This window comes from Dipteris shenzhenensis, chromosome 19, assembly GCF_047967505.1.
Source record: "Dipteris shenzhenensis isolate YYH24624 ecotype China chromosome 19, Dip_SZ_1.0, whole genome shotgun sequence".
Taxonomy (NCBI): Eukaryota; Viridiplantae; Streptophyta; class Polypodiopsida; order Gleicheniales; family Dipteridaceae; genus Dipteris; species Dipteris shenzhenensis.
Genome location: NC_141614.1, coordinates 1,966,783 through 1,988,117, shown reverse-complemented (window position 1 = coordinate 1,988,117; position 21,335 = coordinate 1,966,783). Strand labels below are relative to the sequence as shown.

Below are 21,335 nucleotides of genomic sequence, written 5' to 3'. Positions count from 1 at the left end.
GTCTTACAAAGGTATATATAAATCTTTCGAATGTCTGGATCATCTTTGTAAGTTTCTCTCAATTTTTAAAAGTCATTATGATAGGTTGTGGAGATGGTATCAATTTGAGGTCTTTTAGAAAGTGCATCTGCCACCACCACATTAATCTTTTCCTTGATCTGAAAATTAAATGGAAACTGAAAACTTGCCAGGTATATGTTTGGGCTGCTTCAAGAAATGTTGTGCTCTTTGATGTTTTTTAGACACTAGTGTTTTTATAATTTTAATGCATCATTTACACCTAGCAATTCCTACCCATAGATATCATAGCTGAGTTTTGCTTCAATCAATCTTTGACTTTTTATTGCCACACCATGTCCATCTCGATAAGATATGCCCATTGCAAGTCCCACACACATTTTAGATGCTCGTTTGGGAGAGACTAAAATGAAATCGTTTAGACTTCACAAAGCAGTTGTAGCTTGAATGAAGAGATTTGGAGTACTTTTTGATTAGCCTTCTCCTTTAGTGCTAGCCTTCGTCATGGCTGAGTTTGCCCTTCACCTCCGAAGTGCCGACAGAAACTCAGTACGAAGACTTTGTATAAATGGATGCTCAAGTATGTGTGGGTGTGTGGATTTGTATGTGTGAGAGCATACTTTTATACTATGGTCTACCCCCACTGTTGGGCGTTGATGACGTCAGTGGGGATGTCATAGTAGCTAGTCCTTGCTATGCGTGATGGAGTTTATGGTTTTCAATCTTATGAGTGACTATCGTGAGATTGAAACTGCACGATGTTGTGTTTTGAGGATGAGTTTGGGAATGTTCCTGGATTCATCTAGGTATACACATGTACAGTAATACTGATGGTTTATCCATGTCTGGCATGATAAGAGGTAAGTGCATCCTTCAAATCCTTAAAGCCTTCTTAGTTGCTTTTGATCCTATGAAAGCAAAATGTGTTTCCAAGTGAGATCATTGGGAGGTGAAGCCAAGTGCACAAATTGATAGATGAATTGAGGATAGTATGCACACAAACCCCAAGATGATCTAACCTCGTGGGCATTTTTAAATTGAGGCCATTCCCTAATTAGCTTGACTTTATCGGGATCCTTCTTCACCACCGCAAGTCATGTGTTCTAGGATCTTAATCTCTTCTAGAAAAGCTCACTTTTCTTAGAAGTTAGCATTAAGCGTTTAATTTTCTTTCAATAATCTAAGGACTATGTCTAGGTTTTCTCGATGCTCAGCCTCACTCCTTACTAAAGACAATTATGTCATCAAAGGATGCTCAACCTTCTCCTTTAGTGCTAGCCTTTGTCACGATTGAGTCTGCCCTTCACCTCCGGATAGGTAACCCAAAAACTTAGTACGAAATTTTTTATAAATGGATGCTCAAGTATGTGTGGGTGTGTGGATTTTGTATGTCTGAGAGCATGTGTTTCTACTATGGTCTACACCGACTGTTGGGCACTGATGAGGTCAGTGGGATGTCATAGTAGCTAGTCCCAGCTATGTATGATGGAATTTTTGGTTTTCCACCTTATGAGTGACTATCATGAGATTGAAATTGCACTATGTGTTGTGGTGTTAGAAGATGAGTTTGGCATGCTCCTTGATTCATCTAGATATATGTCATTAAAGGATGTTTTCACAAACTTCCTATATTTATGGAAAATCATTCTCAATAGATAGTTGAAATGGATCCCAGGCTAACTCCTCTTAGACATTGGCCAGTATTTGGACTGGATACTATACATACCTTGATGGCCATCTGGGCAAGTATGCAGGGGTCATCGAGAGCAGCCTCTACTACTAGGAGGAACACTTTGGAGGGGATCTCCTTTCTTCTCTGATTTTGTCTCAGGGTTGACTTGGCATTTTCAGCCTCATCCCTGGTTATTTGCTGGCTCTTTTTGAGCTTTGATTCTCACGTTTTTATTGACATAATGTACTTTCGTATTGAGCTTGCTTTGCGGTTTTCATTCATACTTAATAGAAGTATTTTTTTGCAAAAAAAAAAAGAAATTGGCTGGGGCATTGCTAAAGCTAAACAAAACCACAAGATACTTATATAAACCACATGGGAAATGGTCTAGGATGTCATCTATTTGGGGTACGGGAAGTTAGTTCTTGATGATTATTGTTATGAAAGCTTTGCAATCAGTAGACATCCTCCAAGCCCTATTTTTCCTAGCTGAAAGTGATACAAGTGAGAAAATCAGTGAGTCCTCCAAGCCCTATTTTTCTTAGCTGAAAGTGATACAAGTGGGAAAATTGGTGAAGAACTAGGTCTTATTAATCCATGTTGCAATAGTTTTTGGACTTGCCTTTTAATCTCTTCTTACTGTGCTTTACTTAATGTCTGTCCTAGGAATTCCTTCTCTCGAGTAAGCTTCGTTTCCTTAATATTAATTAAGTAGGTTTGGACTGAATTATGAGCAGCCTTAGAAACTTGAACATTATGGGGCTTTGGCAGATTTAGAATAGATTTATAGATTGAGTGTGAAATTTGGGGCTTTTGTCAATTTCAGGTATATTCATCTGTAAAATTCAGGGCTTTTGGCTAAGATCTGCTTTTTGTAGATAAAGAAGTTGACATTTGCAAAAACTTGCAGAAAATCAGAGTTTTGTAAGCTCTTTTGTAGACATTTTAGGGGTTAAGCTGCAGTTGCAGCTTTTTGAGTTTAGTGTAGAGTCGGGGCAAATTTTTACAGATATCTAGACTCAGCGTGAGTCAGATTTTTGGGGCAAATTGCAAGCAATTTCTGAATTTTTGTTTGCAGAACAATGGGTTAACAAGGAGGAGATGCATTTGGGGTTTTGGCATAGGACAGGTTGGAAGGCACCAACTACTCCTTGTGGAGTTTTATGTTAAAAAATCTTCTGGTTGCGAAGAATTATTGGGGATATGCTAATGGGAATGAGATTCATCCTGTAGATATTGCACTTGCAACCTAGCTATGAGCTCTATGTCAGTCGCAATCATCATTCCTCACATCCTTATGTGCAAGAATTTGCAGTGTGTTGGAGATGCATGAAGGTTACAGCATGGCTGATCATTTTACAAAGATCTAGGGTCTTTGGGAGCAGCTCCTAAGTATGGATGGATCAAGGCATTCTTGAGAAAGCATAAATCTTTTCAATGCTTGGCAATGATCAGGCATTTGTTGTCCATGACATGGGCAAAGGCAGACATACAAGTGCTTTTTAGTCAAAGGCCGCTTCAGGACAGCAGTCAAAAAAGCAAAGGTTGATGCTGCCAAGCCTAAGAAGAAGGGCAAATGCCATTACTGCAAAAAGTTTGGGAACTTCATTAGTGAATGCAGGAAAAGAATTGCAAAGGTGAATACGGGAGAGTCTGGCGCTTTGGGTACAGGTTTCAGCCATTCAAACACAAAGAACGATGATGCTTCAGCTAACTTTGTGAATGAAGAATGGGCTTTTCTTGTGTGCAGGTATGATATCAGATAGGAAGTCGCATCACTTAGTGTGGCTGAAGTTTGAAATGCTGTTTGGTACTTCAATAGTGGCGCATAATTTGCAGATTTGCAGCCTGCTCTGATTGGCAAGAAGGGCAACAATATACATATATACATATTGTAGTGGTGAAGTGTGTGAATCCTCCAGACTCTGATGTTGAGAACCTTATCCACTCTTTGCAATGGTGTAACATGCGGAGACTAGCTGAGCGGAAACATAGATGAACTTACAGGAGACCTCAAGCATGAAAGACACAAGGTGGCCCTTGCCTAAGGCCCTTTTGGGCCATTTCAGGAAGGCCTTAGGGCTGCCTATGCAGGGTGCCCCTCTTGCCCTCCGTACACACTGTGTGCCTCCCTTGGGAACCCTCAAAGCTTGCAAGATATGCTGCGATTTGCTGAGTAGGCAGCCAGTTGTCAATGCCACCTGGGCTTGACCCTGGTGCATGTGACAAATGGTGGCTGAAAAAGCTCTCGTTTTGCCATCTAGTAGTCTCCTTGATGGCTGATTGCACGGTGGCTATTCAATGGTCCAATGCCAATCCACCGTTCGAGGCCCGTCGCCACCTGGCGGCATACATCAGCAAGCCCCTTAAATATATCTATCTTGCTCGGCCTCTCCCGCACGAAGGGGTGAACCTCTATGAAAATCTGCTTCAAGGCCTTTGCTGAGAACTCCTGTGGCCGGTAGGGGAGCGGATGGCTGGGTGTGGGAGGATGGGAGCTCGGTGGTGGGTAAGGAGGGGGAGCTCGGTGGTGGGTAAGGAGGTCATGAAAGGGGGCTGACTGAGGGGTATAGGGATAGGGGGGGAATGACAGAGGATTAGAAGGGGGGGGGGGGAGACATCCGAGAGATGGCTGAGATGAGCCCGGCGGTAGGTGGGAAGGGGGGGACTGGTTGAGGGGGAGAGGCAACTAGAAAGTAGAATACTGTTGGTGGCAAAATGGGATACAATAGAGTTTGGAATGGAGGGGCACATCAATGCCGAATATTGATGTTGAGGCTGCCACTGCTGCACCTGATGCAGAGGCTTTGGGCTTCTACACAGTGGTACAATAGTCCGTTGTCTTCCATGCGTCCGTCGACTATTGATGTTGTTGACTGTCTCATACTATCCTTTTTGTTGTTGAGGCTGCTGATGTTTACCTCTCCTTCATTGTCTCTTTGCCATGCTTTCCCATTCTCACAATCTTCCTATGTTGAATGTTTTTGTTTTTGTTGCAGATTTTTTTCCCAGTTTCACAGTGGGGAGAAGGGCATGTTGCCCTTCATACCCATCATTTCTGCAAGATGGAAGAGCTAATGTAGGAAGGACAGGAGAGGGGCAAGGCTGGGGTAGAGTAGCAGCTAGGAAATAGGGGGACAGGGGACTAGGGGAGGGGGCTATTGAAGCAAAATAAAGGGGGGCGGGGATTGTTCGGAGCAAGGGGGTAGAGAAATAGAGAGAGAGAGAGAGAGAGAGAGAGAGAGAGAGAGAGAGAGAGAGAGAGAGAGGGATTAACGTCCACAGGAGGCCTCGCGGACCTATGTGAAAGAGTGCAAGATACACGAAAGGGAAAAACTCAGACAAGCCACAAAGGGTTGAAGCAAAGGGCGTGCGAAGGCCCTTGTTGAGTACTATGCTGAAATAAAGAGCTAAATAGCTCAAGCAAAATCAAGTACAAAACATGTCATATCATATCATATCATGTACTATCTGAAGTCGGGTGAGAGTTGGAGCTAGAGCTAGAGCTTGAGTTGGAACTCATAATCCGAAACCCGACACTGTGGTGGCTCATCTATGAGCGGTGAAAATGTATCGGATACGCGTCTGTTTTGCTGTCTCATGTTGTGGTGGCGGAGGGGGGCGTTTGTGAAGGGGAACGTGGTCTCCTCGATCTTTGAACCCGTTGAGCTATGTTCAGAGTGACCCCTTGTCTCGAGCGGTCTCCTCTGAGGAAAGCTGTGATATGCCCGCATATCAGCTAGCTCCTCCTCCTCCACCCCACTGTGTCCATAGTTGCAAGAAATGGCGTGTTGACCGTCAGAATTGGAAACAAAAACGGCTGAAATGAGGTTTCAGTTTCCCTGATTTTTGGGGAAACCCTAATTGTGGTTTTTTTGCGCTTGTTGCCTCTACCCACCTGCTGCAGCCTGCCCTACCCTCCACTCTCCTCTATCATGCTCTATCCTACTCTCCACTCTCCGACTCTCCTCTACCCTCCACTCTCCTACCTCTCCTTCACCCTCCACTCTCTTTTACCCTCTCCACTACCCTCTTCACTCTCCTCCTCCTCCTCCTCCTCCTACTCCCTCCGATCTTCTTGAGGAGTCCTCTCTCTACCCTGACTCACCTCCTCCTACTCCTCCTACTCCCTCCTACCTCCTTGAGGAGTCCTCCTCTACCTTCTCTCTCCCCTCTTTAAGCACTATATTCATAATTGTATTATGTATAAAAATTTAATTTTTACACATAAATTGTACTATATTGCTGTTTCATGTTTCCCCATTTTGGCTCGGGCTGGAAACTCCATTTTTGGCGTTTCTGTTTCGGTTGGCAACTATGATTGTGTCCTAGAGCTGACTTAAATGCATAGAAATCTGACATGCCGCTGTGTCTGGTCAGCCTCTGTGTCCTTTGGTTTGGTCACCTCCTGCTGCTCTCTGATCTGTTGTAGCAGGATATCCTTGTGTTGGCGTATCTCAAGCAGATAGAGCCCAATGCAGACTTGGTCATGGAAGTGGATCAATCGTCACAGTGGGCCGAACTCACTCCCATTCTGATAGAGACATAGGTATCGCCCTCGGATCTCGTAGTAGGTTTGATAGGCGTAGAGATAGTGCTCCTCTGTCTCAATTACTCCTAGTGTGCATAGCATGCAGATTGTTGCTCGCTGGGTATACGTGCTGCCCTGCCTCAATCCTTAGCTGATGGGATGAAACCCGCATCTGCCCAGTGGCGATCCTCAGTGCATGTGAGACTCCTCTCTCCTCGAGATATCGGGGTTTGATAATGAAACCCTTCTCCGAGACTCTCAAGAAGTGGACGCGGTAGAACTGGGTCTTGGGGGGGAGCTCCTGATCTCCCCCGCAAGTCCGAGTTGTGTGGAGCTGGAGGAGGTCTAACCGTATGGTACGCTCTGAATGACTGCGGAGCTCCTTCTCTAAAACTAATCCATAAATCTTGCGAGAGTGTGGCCAATCATGAGGGTACGGTAGTTCCCAGTCTCCATAGGGTCTCCGGTTTTGTGTATCGGTACAATAGTGGTAGTGCTCCAAGCCGGTGGGAAGTTGTGACACTTAGCCTGGTTGAACATTTGTGCTAAAACTGATCCATAAATCTTGCGAGAGTGTGGCCAATCATGAGGGTACGGTAGTTCCTAGTCTTCATAGGGTCTCCAGCTTTGTGTATCGGTACAGTTGTGGTAGTTCTCCAAGCCGGTGGGAAGTTGTGGCACTCAGCCTGGTTGAACATTTGCGCTAGGACCTTTGTCCATGTGGAAAGTGCTCAATCCGTAGGCCCTCATGGTCCTGAGCTCTTCGTTGTGTAATCGTCGAAGTGCAGCCCGTACATTTTGTGTGGTGAACAAGTGGCAAGTGGTGGGTCTGGGCATATTGGGGGAGAGAGAGAGAGAGAGAGAGAGAGAGAGAGAGAGAGAGAGAGAGAGAGAGAGATGCTTAATTATGTGTCTTGTTTTCTAGGTGGCAATATGAGGTGCCAACTAGAACATCAATCTTGGTTAGTCTTCTGAGTAGGAGCAAGGGATGGATAACCGATTTGAGTAGCATTGAAAGATGATCTAATGGGTGACCAGCTTGGGTAAAAGTCAAGGTTAGTTAGGGGCTAGTAAAACCAAGAGAAACTCAGAGATTGGTGACCAATTGGAGCAACATTTAAAGCAGATCTAATGTATAGTTCTTACTAGCTCCCATTCTGCCATCTACTCCTATCGCGTGGGCGGGGTGTATTCCACCCTCATTGCCAAGTGTCTCCATATTTTTGGTATGAAGTAGAGGTGGTTAGGGAACTCTTTCCGGCTCTTTCGGCTCCTTTTTGGGCTCTTCTGGCTCCATTTTGGGCTCTTTTGGCTCGGGGTTAAGCTTCTCCTTTTACTCTCATCTTTCATCCTTTGCATGCTATCTTCCTCAACATAAACATCATCATCATCTTTGTTTGTATTTGTTTCTAATTTTCAGCTTGTGCTTTTGCACTCAAGTCCTCCCAAACAACTGGATCTTTGACAAAACTGGAATCTGACTGTAAACCAAAATTTGATTGCATTACATCGTCATTTGCATCAAAGAAAACATCCTCAAACTCAGTCAAAGCATCTTAAAACATTTCGGATTTTGAGAGAGAGAGAGAGAAGAAGAAGAAGAAATTATATTAACATCTTCAGAAGCCCTCACGGGACTATGAGACAAAGTACACCCCAAAAAAAGAGTAGCTACTATCTCTGAAACTCAGAGAGTCGAGGAGTGCTCATGGCATCTCAGCTCGAGATTATTTAGCACACATCTAAGCTCTAGTCTTATATCTAAACTGGCCTGCATTACATCAGTTTAAGACTGAGGGTCTTTAGGTTTAGGTTTAAAGTCTCTAATTAGAACCATTCCTTCACAATAAACTGCCCATTTTCGCGCGTTGCGTGCATCCTTCATTTTAGTAAGTTCAGCATTCCTTTGTTTGAGCTGAGTCGGGGTGAGCTCTTCTGATATCCATACCCGTGTACCTTTCAGCTTGTTTGTTTGTCGGAGAATCTTAACTCGTTTTGCCCTCTCATTGAAATAAACTTGCACTTGTGTCCCCTTTTGGGAGATACAACTGATGTCATTTACATCCCACTCTATTTGTGGTACCCCCTTCTTGAGGCATGTAAATTTCTCTTCTTCTGTGTGTCCCTCCTCATCATCAAAACACCCAAGACAATCCTTTGGTAGTCCCCCAATGCGCAATATTCTCTTATTATGTACTATGGCTTCCTGCACTTTTACTTCTGCATAGAGATCTTTTTTATTAATTTACTGTTGGCCACAATGGCCATTTCTTTCTTGGCTGTGCTGACCTGAGTGGTGATCATCTCTTCAACCTTGGAGACAAGTGTTAGTGCTGGTGGAGATGTGCTGCGTTTTTCCATAACCTCTGTAATAATTTCTTGCATGCCTTTGCTCTCCATCTCCTTCACCTTTCTTCCAAGAGTTGCAACCCTAAGCTTGAGCTCTCTCACTTCTTGCTGTAGAAAGTAAATTTGTTCCTATCGGTCAGATCCAATCCTCCGCTTGTAGTGCAATGCATAGGGGCTGGGTGTTAATGTGGAGGCTGCAACGTCAGAGTAGGAGGGCTTTCTAATCGGTGTAGAGGAAAAAGTCATCATCTTTGGGAGTTCCATAATGGCGTGTGTAGACTTTGATGTGCCCTTTTGTTGAAGCTAACCCCCAAGCTGAGCCAAGGGCTTAGCTCAGCCTGGGGTGAATTTGAATAGTTGTTCCTCTTCTCTGGAGACTAACAGAAGATTTGTACAGTGGCTAACGGAGGGAAGGGCTGTACGGAAGAGAGGGGCTGTTCGGCTGTACGGCTAACGGAGAGGTGCGACGAGAGCTGTACGACAAGACTAAACGGAGGTACGACTATATAGAAAGGTACGGCTGCCTACTGTACGGAGAGGTACGGCCAACGAATGTACGGAGAGAGATACGGCTAACGGAGAGAGGTACAACTGTGCGGACGTACGGAGAGAGGTACGGCTAATGGAGAGAGAGAGAGAGAGAGAGAGAGAGAGAGAGAGAGAGAGAGAGAGAGAGAGAGAGAGAGAGTCAGCCAGCCAGCTAGCCAGCCAGCCAGCCAGCCAACCAGTCAGTCAGTCAGTCAGTTAGTCTAGCACACCCCTAATCCTATATGTCAATATAAATGGAAAAAAACTAAAATGAATGAGGGTGTGAAATTTGAAGCCCTTGGTCGCCTATGAGGTGGCAAGTATGCATAATCTTAGCTCTGCATGCATGTATATGAGTTTTGGATGTCCTCCTATTGGCTCTAGTGAACAAACTTGTTGCGGTGCGGCGAAATTGCCTCTCTTAGTGATACCATACCCCGGGGGGTGTTTTCAAGGTTGAATTGGTGAATGAAGAGCTGCACGCTCTAGTACAAGGCACCTTGGCAATACTGAGATTGGCACAATCTACCGGTACCCATAGGCCATCTCACAATTGCTCAAGAAGAAACTTATTTAAAATTTTTAAGGAGAATATGAGATATTTGTGAGTACAAAATCTAAGATACACAAGTCAAGATGAAATCTTTGTATTTTGAATGGTTGGGAGTTTTGACTATATGATTGATTAATGCTTAGGAGTTTGACTATATGATTCATGAAATGGTGTCTCCTTGTCAATCTACCTTCTAAGAGAGTGAAGGGTTTGGTGAAAGATAGAAGTATTGGCTTGGAGCAAAATGTTGGTGATTTGTACCTGCTTTAATACTATTACAGCACACAAAGTATGCTAGAACATGGTATATACTACGGGTGGTGACGTTTATGGTTTGAAGCCTTATGACTGGACTGCCATGATGTGAATGCTCTCATGGTTTTAACGTTTTATGTGCCAAGTAGGCACATATATCTTTGTGGGAATTTTTCTCTTGACTTACACCTCCCTCAATGCCTTGAGCTCATGCTTCACCTAGATGCAGCCTTTCTAGATTCAGACTTTTGCAGTAGTCATACTTTGATAGAGTTGATTTGTTTTTTAATTGTGAGATGATGAAATATCACCCCTATGACTGAAAATTTGTGAGTTGAATCTACGAAATACAAGTGTCATGTTGTGTGTGTATTATGATGCCAATTTCAAAGTATTTCAATGTTTTCAATGAGATTTGCACATGCCCTAGTGTATTGTGGATGATAGAGCCGTTTAGTTGGTTTGCATTAAATTTCATGTGAGATCTTCAAAGTGTAACTCACTACATCTTCCGACGTGGTTATGAGCTTGCACATTGCACTTGGCAATTTTGACCTTGTCTCTAGCATCCCATCCGTTGTATTGCTCTTTGTCTTGATGTACAAGTTTAATTTTGGGTGGCTATTCATGTCGATGAGTGCCATCCTCTAAAAACTATTGTAGATGTAGTGTCTTTAAAGGGGTACATGATTGATCTTTTGTTTTGCTTCTCTCAGTTCTCGCACGGCTGTTGCTCCCCTCGAGCGTCTAAAGATTCTACTTCAGGTAATGGTTGCTCTAAAAAAGACATATTACAATGGTGTACATCTTGCAAATTCATTGAGAGGTTGGTATTGAGTTAGAACATTGATTGCATGCCTCCATGATATGATCTTTGTATAGTAGGCTTTAAAGTAGGAAGCACTCGAGCTGAGCTTGCATTTTACTGAGCTCTTTGACTAACAACATAAAGACTAAGGAAGCCATTGTTAAATGGATGAGATACTCTTCCAACTTGCCATGCCTACTCTTGCCCATACCGTGTAATTCTTACGAATTGGAATTTCTTAAGTCTGAGTTCTTCATATCAGTGTTTTTGGCCTCATTTGGATTTAAAAAGACTATTGACTTATCCAATAAATAGCCCCATAAATCTTGGTTTGTAGATTGTCCATTAAATCTAAATGCTAATTTTGTTGTGTACATTCCTTAAGGTTTTTAAACTGTACAAGCAAGTTTCCATAGCACTCTTTTTCAGCCAAACCGTGTTTTTTGTATACATTAACCCACATGTGTAGGATTTGAGCTTTTATTGCTTTATGGTATGTAAATTATATGAAATGCTAAGATATCTTCCTAAAATGCTTTGGTTGCTCGTATAAGTAGCCCTAGAGGACATGGCTCATTAAAAGGAGACCCCTACATATGCGTTCACCCTCTGACAAAGAATGACTCTTTGCATGGGAAGGACACACCATATCCTCTATTGTAATTTGAGACACCACCACATCCTCTCCAACCCTACTCTCTAAGCAATGTGGATATCTACTGTTTTTCTACTGCTCCTACTTATTGTTAATACACACCATACGTCTCACCCCATAAAACATATCTTTCTCTCACCACAGAGAAAATGATTTCATTTGTGAGTGTAATTGCATGATCGCATTCTATTTATGATGTGGCCCCTCGAGTAGGAGCCATTCAAACTCGGTTTATTCCATAACTGACACAAATAAGAACATAATTTTTTTAAAGTATTGGGTAGCATCCTTAGGGTGTTGGCTACTCCTTTTGCTAAAAGGTTTAGCGCAATTTTTAAGAACGTTTAAAACTTTGTGCCTTGTTCTTATTTTAGACTGTTTCGTGTAAGTGATATATCTATTGAAAGACCAGTTTTTACTTTTTGTTTGACAAATAGAGCAATGCTACATTTTGACTTTTTTTAAACACCCCATCATGGCCTTGCAAAAAGTAGACCATATAAGTCAAAATTAGTGATTATGCAACATTTTAGCTTCCCTAGTTAGGAAAAAACATTGTATGTCATCTGCAAATCAATGTTGCAATTCTACTCACATGTCATGGTTCAAACAATTGGTTGCCTACACCAAGGTCAGCCATAGCTGAGTTGATTTGGCTAGGTGTCCATCCATGTTGCAAATGACTAGATCATAAAGTCTCAAACCTAATAGCAAAAGAAGAACCTCTAGTCTTTAGGACACAATCTGGGTGCATGTTTTTTTTTCAGGTAATTGTAATCATGTTCGTAGATTGCTCATTAATTGCATGGACATTCAAGTTGATGTTTCAATATTTAGTAGTTGTCATTTCATTCATACACATTCCTTATTATTTTGTTCATGTTGACCTTTTTGGGTAAAAAATATGTCAAAGACTAAAGCCATCACACAAATCCTATATCATATGGTCAATCCTATATCATATGGTCAAATTTTCTATCCACTTGGAGACACACTCATAATATGCCTAGTTCAAAGAAATGTTTCAATACTTAGAAATGTGAAAATTTTCAAAGCGTTTCAAAAAAACAGGTTGAGTTTCGAACATGTAGTTTGTATTTTTGGGTGTCAAACATGCAAGGTAAAAAGTCACAAAATGACTTCATACAATGCCTATAATGCACAATGATTTTGGAAGTACTCTAGACTCTAAGGTGTTACTAGTTAGTAGCTACAAAAATCTAGAGACAAGATTCAAATTAGTGTGAGTTTTGGACTTTAAAAATCAGTAATATAGAGACTAGAATCTAGATTAAATTCTAAACTTTAACTATAGTTTACTTAAATATTGATATCCTCCATTTAGGTAAGTATGGGTAAAGGTACTCCACGTTGCAGGTAATGAAATGCTCGAGACATGCTGCTTGTTTCGAAACATTTCATTTATAATGAAACATGTTTCATTGTGATTATGGTAATATGCTAATATACCATGGTGATATGCTGCGGTTTTTACATCTGTATGTTATTGTTGGTTGATAGTGTTACTTTTGGGATGTATACTTTTTCATGTCAATCTCATTCTTGAAAGCTCTTAAATAAGTGCACTTGACATTATAGTGTTCATGTGCAGAAATGCCTTTCTTTTTACAAATGCCATTGTAGACACAATGCTTGTACTGGAACTAGTGATACCGAATCTGGTACAACTGAATGTGGTATCTATCTAATAAGGCTCTAAAGATGTTTGAGGACTATCTACGTTAAGTAAGATCATAGCTTCATTATACTATAATTTTTATATCCTTCCGTTCTTGTTCATTTAGCTACTCTTTAATTAAATTTGGGCTATGTAGCTTTGGCTTATGGAATTATGATTACAAACATGGGTAAAGCTACAAGTATAAATTTGATTAGTAATTGGAACCAATACAACTACCGATATATAGTATCTTGGGGATTTACATAATGCATCTTTTCTTATGGAACTTGTATATCTTTGTAGGGTAAGGGTTTTGGAAAGGGTTGTTTGCAGGTTCAAAATTCTCTCATATTCACTTTTGGATGCATTGTAGGTTTTGATTTTTGGCTGCGTTTCTTATGCAGGATTTATATATTCTGTACATTAAGGTTTTTGAAAATACGTGTATGTAGGTTCAAAATCCTCTCAAACCCAAATACAATGGAATGGTTCAAGGGTTAAAGTATATATGGGCAACCGAAGGCATTAGTGGATTCTTTAAAGGCAACGGGACCAATTGTGCTCGCATTATTCCCAACTCAGCTGTCAAGTTCTATAGCTATGAACAGGCATCAAGGTGTGTGCTTGATTAATTTATGCAAATTCCTTTACTTCTTTGCATTGACATTGCACGCCGCCTTATCCCATTTTGTGTGCACTTGAATTACTTAGGTGTTTAGAGTCTCAAGATAAGTAATAACGGAGTCACATAAATCTGAAATTCACATATATTTTGTTGAGAAATTAGTTTGCTCATTCTTTATGAGGTCCTTATATGTAAGGATTACATTTGCAAGGGTGAAGGAGATGTAGGGAATGGATTGAACGTTTAATTTTGTACTGTCATACTTGTGTTTGTCACGATTTATTCGGTTTGTCGTGGTAGTGAGTCATCATCAAGGAGAGTCAACATGTGTTCAATGCTATGGGTTACTTTTTGGAGTGGAACATGTTTCTTGTTTGTTGTGCTTCTATAAGATGAGTTTGGGCCCGTTCATGGATATATAATTATGCACAATAATGGACATGTAGGTTTCACCTTGTCAAAATCTCATACACTGGTGCAATTAGTTGCTACTATGGAAATTTTATTTGTTGTTATGAGTGCGTTGACCTCCCCTCTCATCTGCCATTTCTAAGGTTCCTTTTTTTAATCGGGGAAAATACTAAATTCAAATCAGTAATATCAGCTTAGTCAAGGAGAATGTGGACTATTATCGATCAGCGTTCTCCCTAGCATGTACAAAGAAGGTCGATCGAGGAATAGTTTCATCAAGCTACTATTATTTGCACAAAGAATCAAGATAATTTCAGGTTAGTCTTTGTCTTAACTAGCAATTCCAAACAAAATATCTTAGTCATGGTAGTTGATTGGGCAATGCTATAACCACGGATTGAATTTTCACAATACCAACAAGCTGCATACCATGAACGAAAATCTCACAAGTCTTGTGTCAATCCAAAAACTAGGGTCATCATATAAAAGATCATATAAAAGCACAACAAAGACGAAAGTTGTTAGCTCTAGGTTAGCTCTAGATAGTTACCCATAGCATTGAAAGCCTATTGACTCTTGGATTATAACAAGGACTCACTACCATGAGATCAAATCAAGCATGACGAACACTAGTACGAGGAACAATGCAATCAAGCACATTCCTTATGACCTCGTTCAACCCTTGCAAATGCAATTTTTACGTACGAGGACCTCACAAAACCATTGCTTGAGGATGAGCAAATGAATCTGTTAACAAATTTTTTGAAAGCTTGAGCTACGATAGTTTAATTGCATGAGGAATTACATGAGGATCCATATTGAACCGTGTTTTGAGTTTTTGTTAATGTCTAAGTTTTAATAGATCAAGCTTGAGGTATTCCTAAATTGCACATCCTAGGAGTAATTTGTAAATCCTAGTCAAGTAGAAGTGTAGTGCATAACAATGGTACTAGGGCATGGTACTTGGTCCAAGTGTAGGCTTTTTTACTTCTTTTCTTTACAAAGTTGGCACATGACGCAGCCACTACTACTAGGTAGAGAAGAGATATAGCCGTCTTATGTATCCTCGATTCTCAGTTATTAATTGAGTGAGTTTGGGATGTGTGATAAATAGTTACACATTTCAAACTATGCTAGTGTGTGACACAACAGGCGAAGGGAGTGTGTCAAAACCAACATGTAGGGGGGTATGAATATGTACTTCAACATGATCTTAGCTAGGTCGATTGTGGAAAAAGACAACAAATTTTTGCCCTTTTGGGAGAGTGTTACCCATTGCCCTAGATAGGAGAATTGTTTCTGGCAAGCTGGTAAAGGATGAAGTAATATTGGGAAAGGTTGGTTCAACGTTGGTTGTCCCAAAAGTTAGTCGTTGTAATAGTGTGATACTGCCAGCGTAGTACCTCAAGTGGGATGCTTGCTCTCGAGCCCTACACAAGTCCTACGGGTTTGACAGCTATGGAGAGTGGCGGGGTCCCATGATTGGGCTCTCCAATGTAAAGAAAGAAAGAAATTTTATTAGAGTCTTCGGAAGACCGATGGGTCTATGAGACTGAAAGAAAACCTGATACAAATCACAGTAAGGATGGAGCTACTGAAACGAGCATCACCCATGTTGAATCCTAAGTTTGATCATACATAATCAAATAAAATACATCTAGATGTAACAATGAAAAGAAAAGGACTGGAGCGGAGTGGAATCCTCCGTATGTCATGTCGTCCTAGCTAGTGCATAGCCGGTGATGGGACGTTGGTGCTCGTCAAGGGGTGTTGTACGTCTCGGTCTCCTAGACGAGGCTCAACGCAAGACCAGAGCCACCGTGACTCCCGTGGGACGTATCCGGGGTCTAAACAATGACGGGAGGTCTCCCAGAGTGATCTGTGTGTCCCCTCGATGTCTCATGTGTCGTGCTGCGGTCGTCGGGTCAGGGTCTCTGTCACGTCTGCGGCTAGAGACTGGACGATCAGTGTCACTCGATGGGAAGAACTCTGTGATCCTGCTCTAAGAGGTGTCTGATGATGTGGCCAAGCCCCGTTGCCTGAGTAAGTACTCTCTGTGTCGGACCCCCTCGTGAATGAAGGCCGCGAGGCATCTTTGATCTGGGTAGGCGAGGAATCTGGAAAGGATCACGGAGCTGTCTTTGAAGAGGCAGTGGTAGTGACCTCGGATCTAGTAGTACACTGGGCACCTGAAAATAAAATGCTCCTCTGACTCGACCTCTCGAAAGTCGCACAATATGCATAAGCGATGCTCCTTAGGAATCCCCTCTGCTCTGCCGCTCTCTATGCGGAGGCTGTGTGATGATACCCGAAACTGTCCGATGGAGATCCGTAGTGAGGCATATGAAGCTCAGTGTACCCCGGTGGTGTGATGAATCCCTCCTCCGAAATACAAAGACATTAATCTCTGTAGAAACTCAGCTTCCTTGGAAGCTCCCTCGGCTCCAACTAGGTTCTAAAGGTGTGTAGCTGCAGGAGATCCTCACGAATGACATGGTTGGTGTGTGGCTCGATCGAGATGGTGGGTGGGAGTACCGGAGGGGCATCTAAACTGTACTGAAAAAAGGTATCCTATCGATGTGGAGCCCTAGTCTCACAAACCATCTGTGAGTCCGTGCATACCGGCATCGCTCGTCTCCCTCTGCTGCCAACCTCATGGAGGAATCAAGAGCCAACCATGGCAACCTATGTCTCCCTGATGTGCAGTCCCCATATGATCTAACCCGGTGTGGATATATAATGGTCTGAAAGGCTGCATCTAGCTGGAGTGGAGAAGCACCAAACTCGGTGTGAATGATGTGATGTGGTACAGATGGTTTCCCCCGGATCATCCGTGAGAGCATGAGGACCTGCAGGCGCTCCACCCGTGTCCACTCTATCTCTGACATGTCAGGCCCCCAACAAGGGCTGCCATACATACCGGCTGGTCGGACCAAGGAGTCGAAGAGAAGAGCCTTGGTCCGAGGGTCCTGGAAGTGGGAGTGGAAGCATTGTCTCTCTAGCCGAGCTAGTGAGGCGTATCCCCTGCTCAATCTGGCCTGCATCGCTGGTCTCATCGTGAAGATCGGGCCGAAGAAGATGACCCCCAAGTAAGTGTATGAGAATACGATCTCAACTGGTGACCCACCGAAAGTAAAAGTAAACTGCTTCCGTTGCATGTTTGCTCGAGAGGGGTTAAAGATCATGACCTTGGTCTTGCCAAGTTGACCTCCAAATCATGGGATAAACAAAAAGCCTGCAGTGCATCCAGGTGTCGCTGGAGCCCCTCGGGTGTGGACGACAAGAGTGCCACTTCATCTGCATAAAGAAGAATCTTGATGATGATCCCGGCAAGTCTAAAGAGGACCTTAGGCTTGAAAAGTGCAGCACATGGTTGGTGGGTACTCAAAGAGTTGGCTCATGTGTTGTAACCACTACTCGGAAAGACAATGGTACTTGCCGTGGGTCTCATAGATTGCGGGGCATCTCTGCAAGAGGTGCTCCTTTGTCTTCACTTTCTACATGTCCCAAATGGTGATTGAGTCTCAGCTCGTGATGGCAGTGTGTGGCCTCTCGACCTCTCACATTGTCTCATCTGGAATTGGTAGGATGATGTCCAGAGTCGGCCTATAGCTATCTGTACAGGGTGTGTTAGGTGGATCTGTAGCTATCTTTGGTGTCCGAGTAAAGCCATTGTTCTTCAGAAGAAGAAGATGGTCTGTGCACACTCCTTCAAACGTAGAGAGCGTGTATTGCATAGTGGAGCTGATTGATAGACATACCAGCTAGTGGCCTGTGCATACCTCTTAGAAAACACAGGTGGAGGTTCAACACTTCCCGCAGTGAAAGATTGTAAAAATGTATGCCCAGAAATTGCACAGCGATATTTCAAATCTCACTTCTTTTCTTGATGTGTACACAAGTGCATAGAGAGATAGAACAATAGAGATTGCTCCGAACAAAGGGACAAAACCTGAAAGAATGTGTTCAGTGTGCCACCATCTAGCAGACAGGGTGTGGCCTACATGTGGAGCCCTGACCACCCAAAATTGTCATCTGTCTCCTTTTGGCACCTTCAATCTCTGTCAGCTTGCGTGGTCTCCTAGAGCTTTATTGGGCTGCGTAGTGATATGCTTATGGACACTCCTTGCTGCTGCTCTTCTTGATGCATCCTGCAGGCTAAGTGCTCCACCAATCTCAGATCTGCTTGCTGCTGGAACTGCAGCCAATCTGAGGAACTTGTAAACCCGTGCAGCGTATGTTCTTCAGAGAGTTTAAATCAAAACCAAAAGACTCTCACTCTTAAACTGATGTATGGCTGATTACTCTTTCAGACTATTATGTAGGTACTCTAAATAAATGAGGGTTGCTTTTGCACTCCTTGGGAGCTGCCATGTGCCCTCCCTAAAGCAGTTGTACTAGAGGGTTTCTTGTTGTCCCATAGACCTTTTGGTCACCAGTGGACGTTAATAGACTTTCTTTCTTTCACCCTGTAGGTGATCCGTAGACTGTTGCCCAATCTTTTTTACATCAAAATACTTTTGCATGCCACCTCAAGCCTGAGGGAGACTCAGAGAAGAAAGGAGATCCTCTCCAAACTCTGAGGGAGTCTCCCTCAACCCTGAGGGAGACTTAGAGAAGAAAGGAGATCCTCTCCAAACTCTGAAAAAAGTAACTCTTTTGGCAGTGGCTGCTGTGGAGGATCCTTGCATGCTCGCCCAGATGGCCATCAGAGTGTGTCCTGTGTCGGTCCAAATACTGGCCATAGTTTGAGAGGGGTGAACCTGGGTACCCTCCATCGCCTCTGTACACCTGGCTCTCCTAATATGCCAAGCTTAAATGCTAGCCAGAATCTCCCTTGATGTGTCTACTGAGGCGTGAGCAGCAACATCACATGGAAGCTCATCTAGCTGAATCATTGAGTAAGCAATGGCTATGATGGAAGGGTCTTTAAACTTTTTGTTTCTTGAAATTAAAGACATTTTAAGATCCCACCTTGAGACCCAGCGGAGCGGGTCTCTAACGCATCGTAGATGGGTCATGCTACTTGTTATTCACTAGTAGCAGCAAATAAGTTGTCGTAAGAAACCCTAGACATTATCAGAAATTCCCCTTGAAGCCATAGTCCGAGGATAGGGAGAGAACGTCCTCAGGATTCCTACCCTTGCCTCTGACTTGATACCAACGCTCACTCCTTCCCTTTACCTGATGCCCTTGTAGCGCTTAGGGGTTCCCCAAATCCCACTTAGAGCTACCATCATGAATTTGTATGATTTGCAGGCAACACCGCCCGACTTTCTAGTGGCAGCTCACAGATTGCCTCCTAGAGGTGGACTCATGGATTGGTCGGGGAGATTTGAATAACCTTTGAGTTCATGGAGGATAAGTAGGGAGGAGCCTCTTTTGCCAGAGATGCCAACGGGGGAGAGGAGTACTTGGGAGTAGTTCATTTTGCGGTTAGTGGCAGGGATCCTTGGCGTGAGCCAGAGTTTACCAGACTTCTAGGCAGCCTGTGCTTTTCCTTTGGCCAGAGGCGGCATGATGGAGTGCTAGAGCGTGTGGACAGATTCTATATTGGCAACTGGGCTTTACTCCGTGGCGGGTCCACCGGCATTCTAGAAAGTACCATGATGTCAGACCACTCGCTAGTAGTTCTTCATGTGCAGCAGTCTCGTTGGGGACTCCCCCAAAAGGGGGTTTGCATTCCGGATGCTCTCTTATAGGACAAGGACGTCCATCGGTTGTTGGTAGAGATATGGAGTCAGCCTGTGGACAGTCCCTTAGAGGGGTGGGCGACGTGGGTGGCTGAGCGGATACAACAAAGTAGTCAGGAGCTACAGAGCCAAGCATTGAGACGGTGAGCTGCTCTCCAAGAGCAGTAGTGGTCTTTGCGTCGAAATATTGCATCCATTGAGAGACTCAGGGAGTAGGACCCTGGGTCCCTGTGGCTTCAAAACCGCCCGGAGTGCGCACGCTGGGAGCTACAGGACTTCGAGGTTCGCAGAGTAGAGTTTTCTTATCACTCCTCTATGGTCAGATGGGTCCAACAGGGGGATGATCACCCGCCAGTTCGTCTAGACCACAAGACCACGGTCAGCAGGGATCTAGCTACAACGTCTTTAGGGACTCCCAGGGACAGATGCACTCAGACCCACAGGTGATCCTCCAGATGACTAAAGCCTTCTATAGCTAGCTTTTTCAGTCAGAGGAGGCCTCGGCCACCACTCTTTTGGCTAGAGAGGCAATTTGGGAGCAGGATCCCACAGTTGTCATATAGCCTGAGCAGACGCTTGGAGGAGCCTTTCACGGATGAGGAGTTGTGGGAGGCTCTAGAGGCTCTTCCAACATTGAAGTACCCAATGGTTTATCCCCGACTTTCTTTCGCTGCTTTTGGGAGCACATCTCCACCCCACTTCGGTTAGCCTGTAAGGAGATCTTTGACTCAGGACTTATTCCTCATTCCCTGAGCAGAGGTTGGGTATGCCTGATTCTGAAGGGGGGAGATAGAGCAGATATTCGACAGTGGAGACCGATCACCCTTCTATATACAACTTACAAGATCTTGGCTAAGGTCTTGAGCTTGCGTTTGAGACCCCACCTTTCGGATATCATTCATGAGACATAGACCGGCTTTGTCCAGGAGTGCAGCATCCTGGACTTTCTGGGAGGCAGTTGATTGGGCCAGGGAGGAGGCACAACCTCTTGCCATCCTTCTCCTTGATTTCGAGAAGGCTTATGACAGACTTGAGTGGTCCTTCCTAGAGGGGACTATGTAGAGACTTGGCTTTTCAGAGAGGTGGATCGGAGGGATCTCAACTTTATATGCAGGCAACTCCAGCCAGGTGATCATCGGAGGTCATACAGGCAAGGTCTTTCCGCTCTCCCACTCAGTGAGATAGGGATGTCCTTTGGCTCCTTACCTTTTCCTTTTTGTGGCGGAAGCCTTGGGCTATTTTCTGCGCTCGCAGGCACTTGGCCTTACAGGGAGGAGGTTGCCCATCCGACAGGAGGAGCTCCTAGATTTGGAGTTTGCAGATGATACGACACTCTATATTGACGGTTCTACAACCAGTCTAGAGCGGGTTAGAGGTGTGTTGTCCATTTATTGCGAGGCTTCTGGAGCTTGCATAAACTGGACCAAATCTGTCAGCTTCTTCACAGGCATAGAGGAGGTCCAGGAAGTTCGAGGCTGGGGCACGGATTTTGGCTTTTGGTGGATCCCTGGAGGAGAGACGGCCAGATACCTGGGTTGTCAAGTGGGTATCGACAT

General features: G+C 43.7%; 1 protein-coding gene across 3 annotated transcripts in view; it reads left to right on the top strand.

The window, feature by feature from the left end:
* The window catches only part of LOC147889913 (mitochondrial adenine nucleotide transporter ADNT1-like), an 87,810-nt gene that overhangs the window by 15,228 nt on the left and 51,247 nt on the right, over positions 1-21,335 (top strand). For all 3 annotated transcript variants that reach the window (XR_015542724.1, XM_087390532.1, XM_087390533.1), the window contains 2 exons: positions 10,623-10,671; positions 13,503-13,666. Coding sequence is in view for 2 of the 3 variants with exons in the window: in XM_087390532.1 (XP_087246658.1) it covers positions 10,623-10,671; positions 13,503-13,666 (213 nt within the window). In the remaining variant the exon portion in view is untranslated. The remainder of the gene's footprint in view (positions 1-10,622; positions 10,672-13,502; positions 13,667-21,335) is intronic.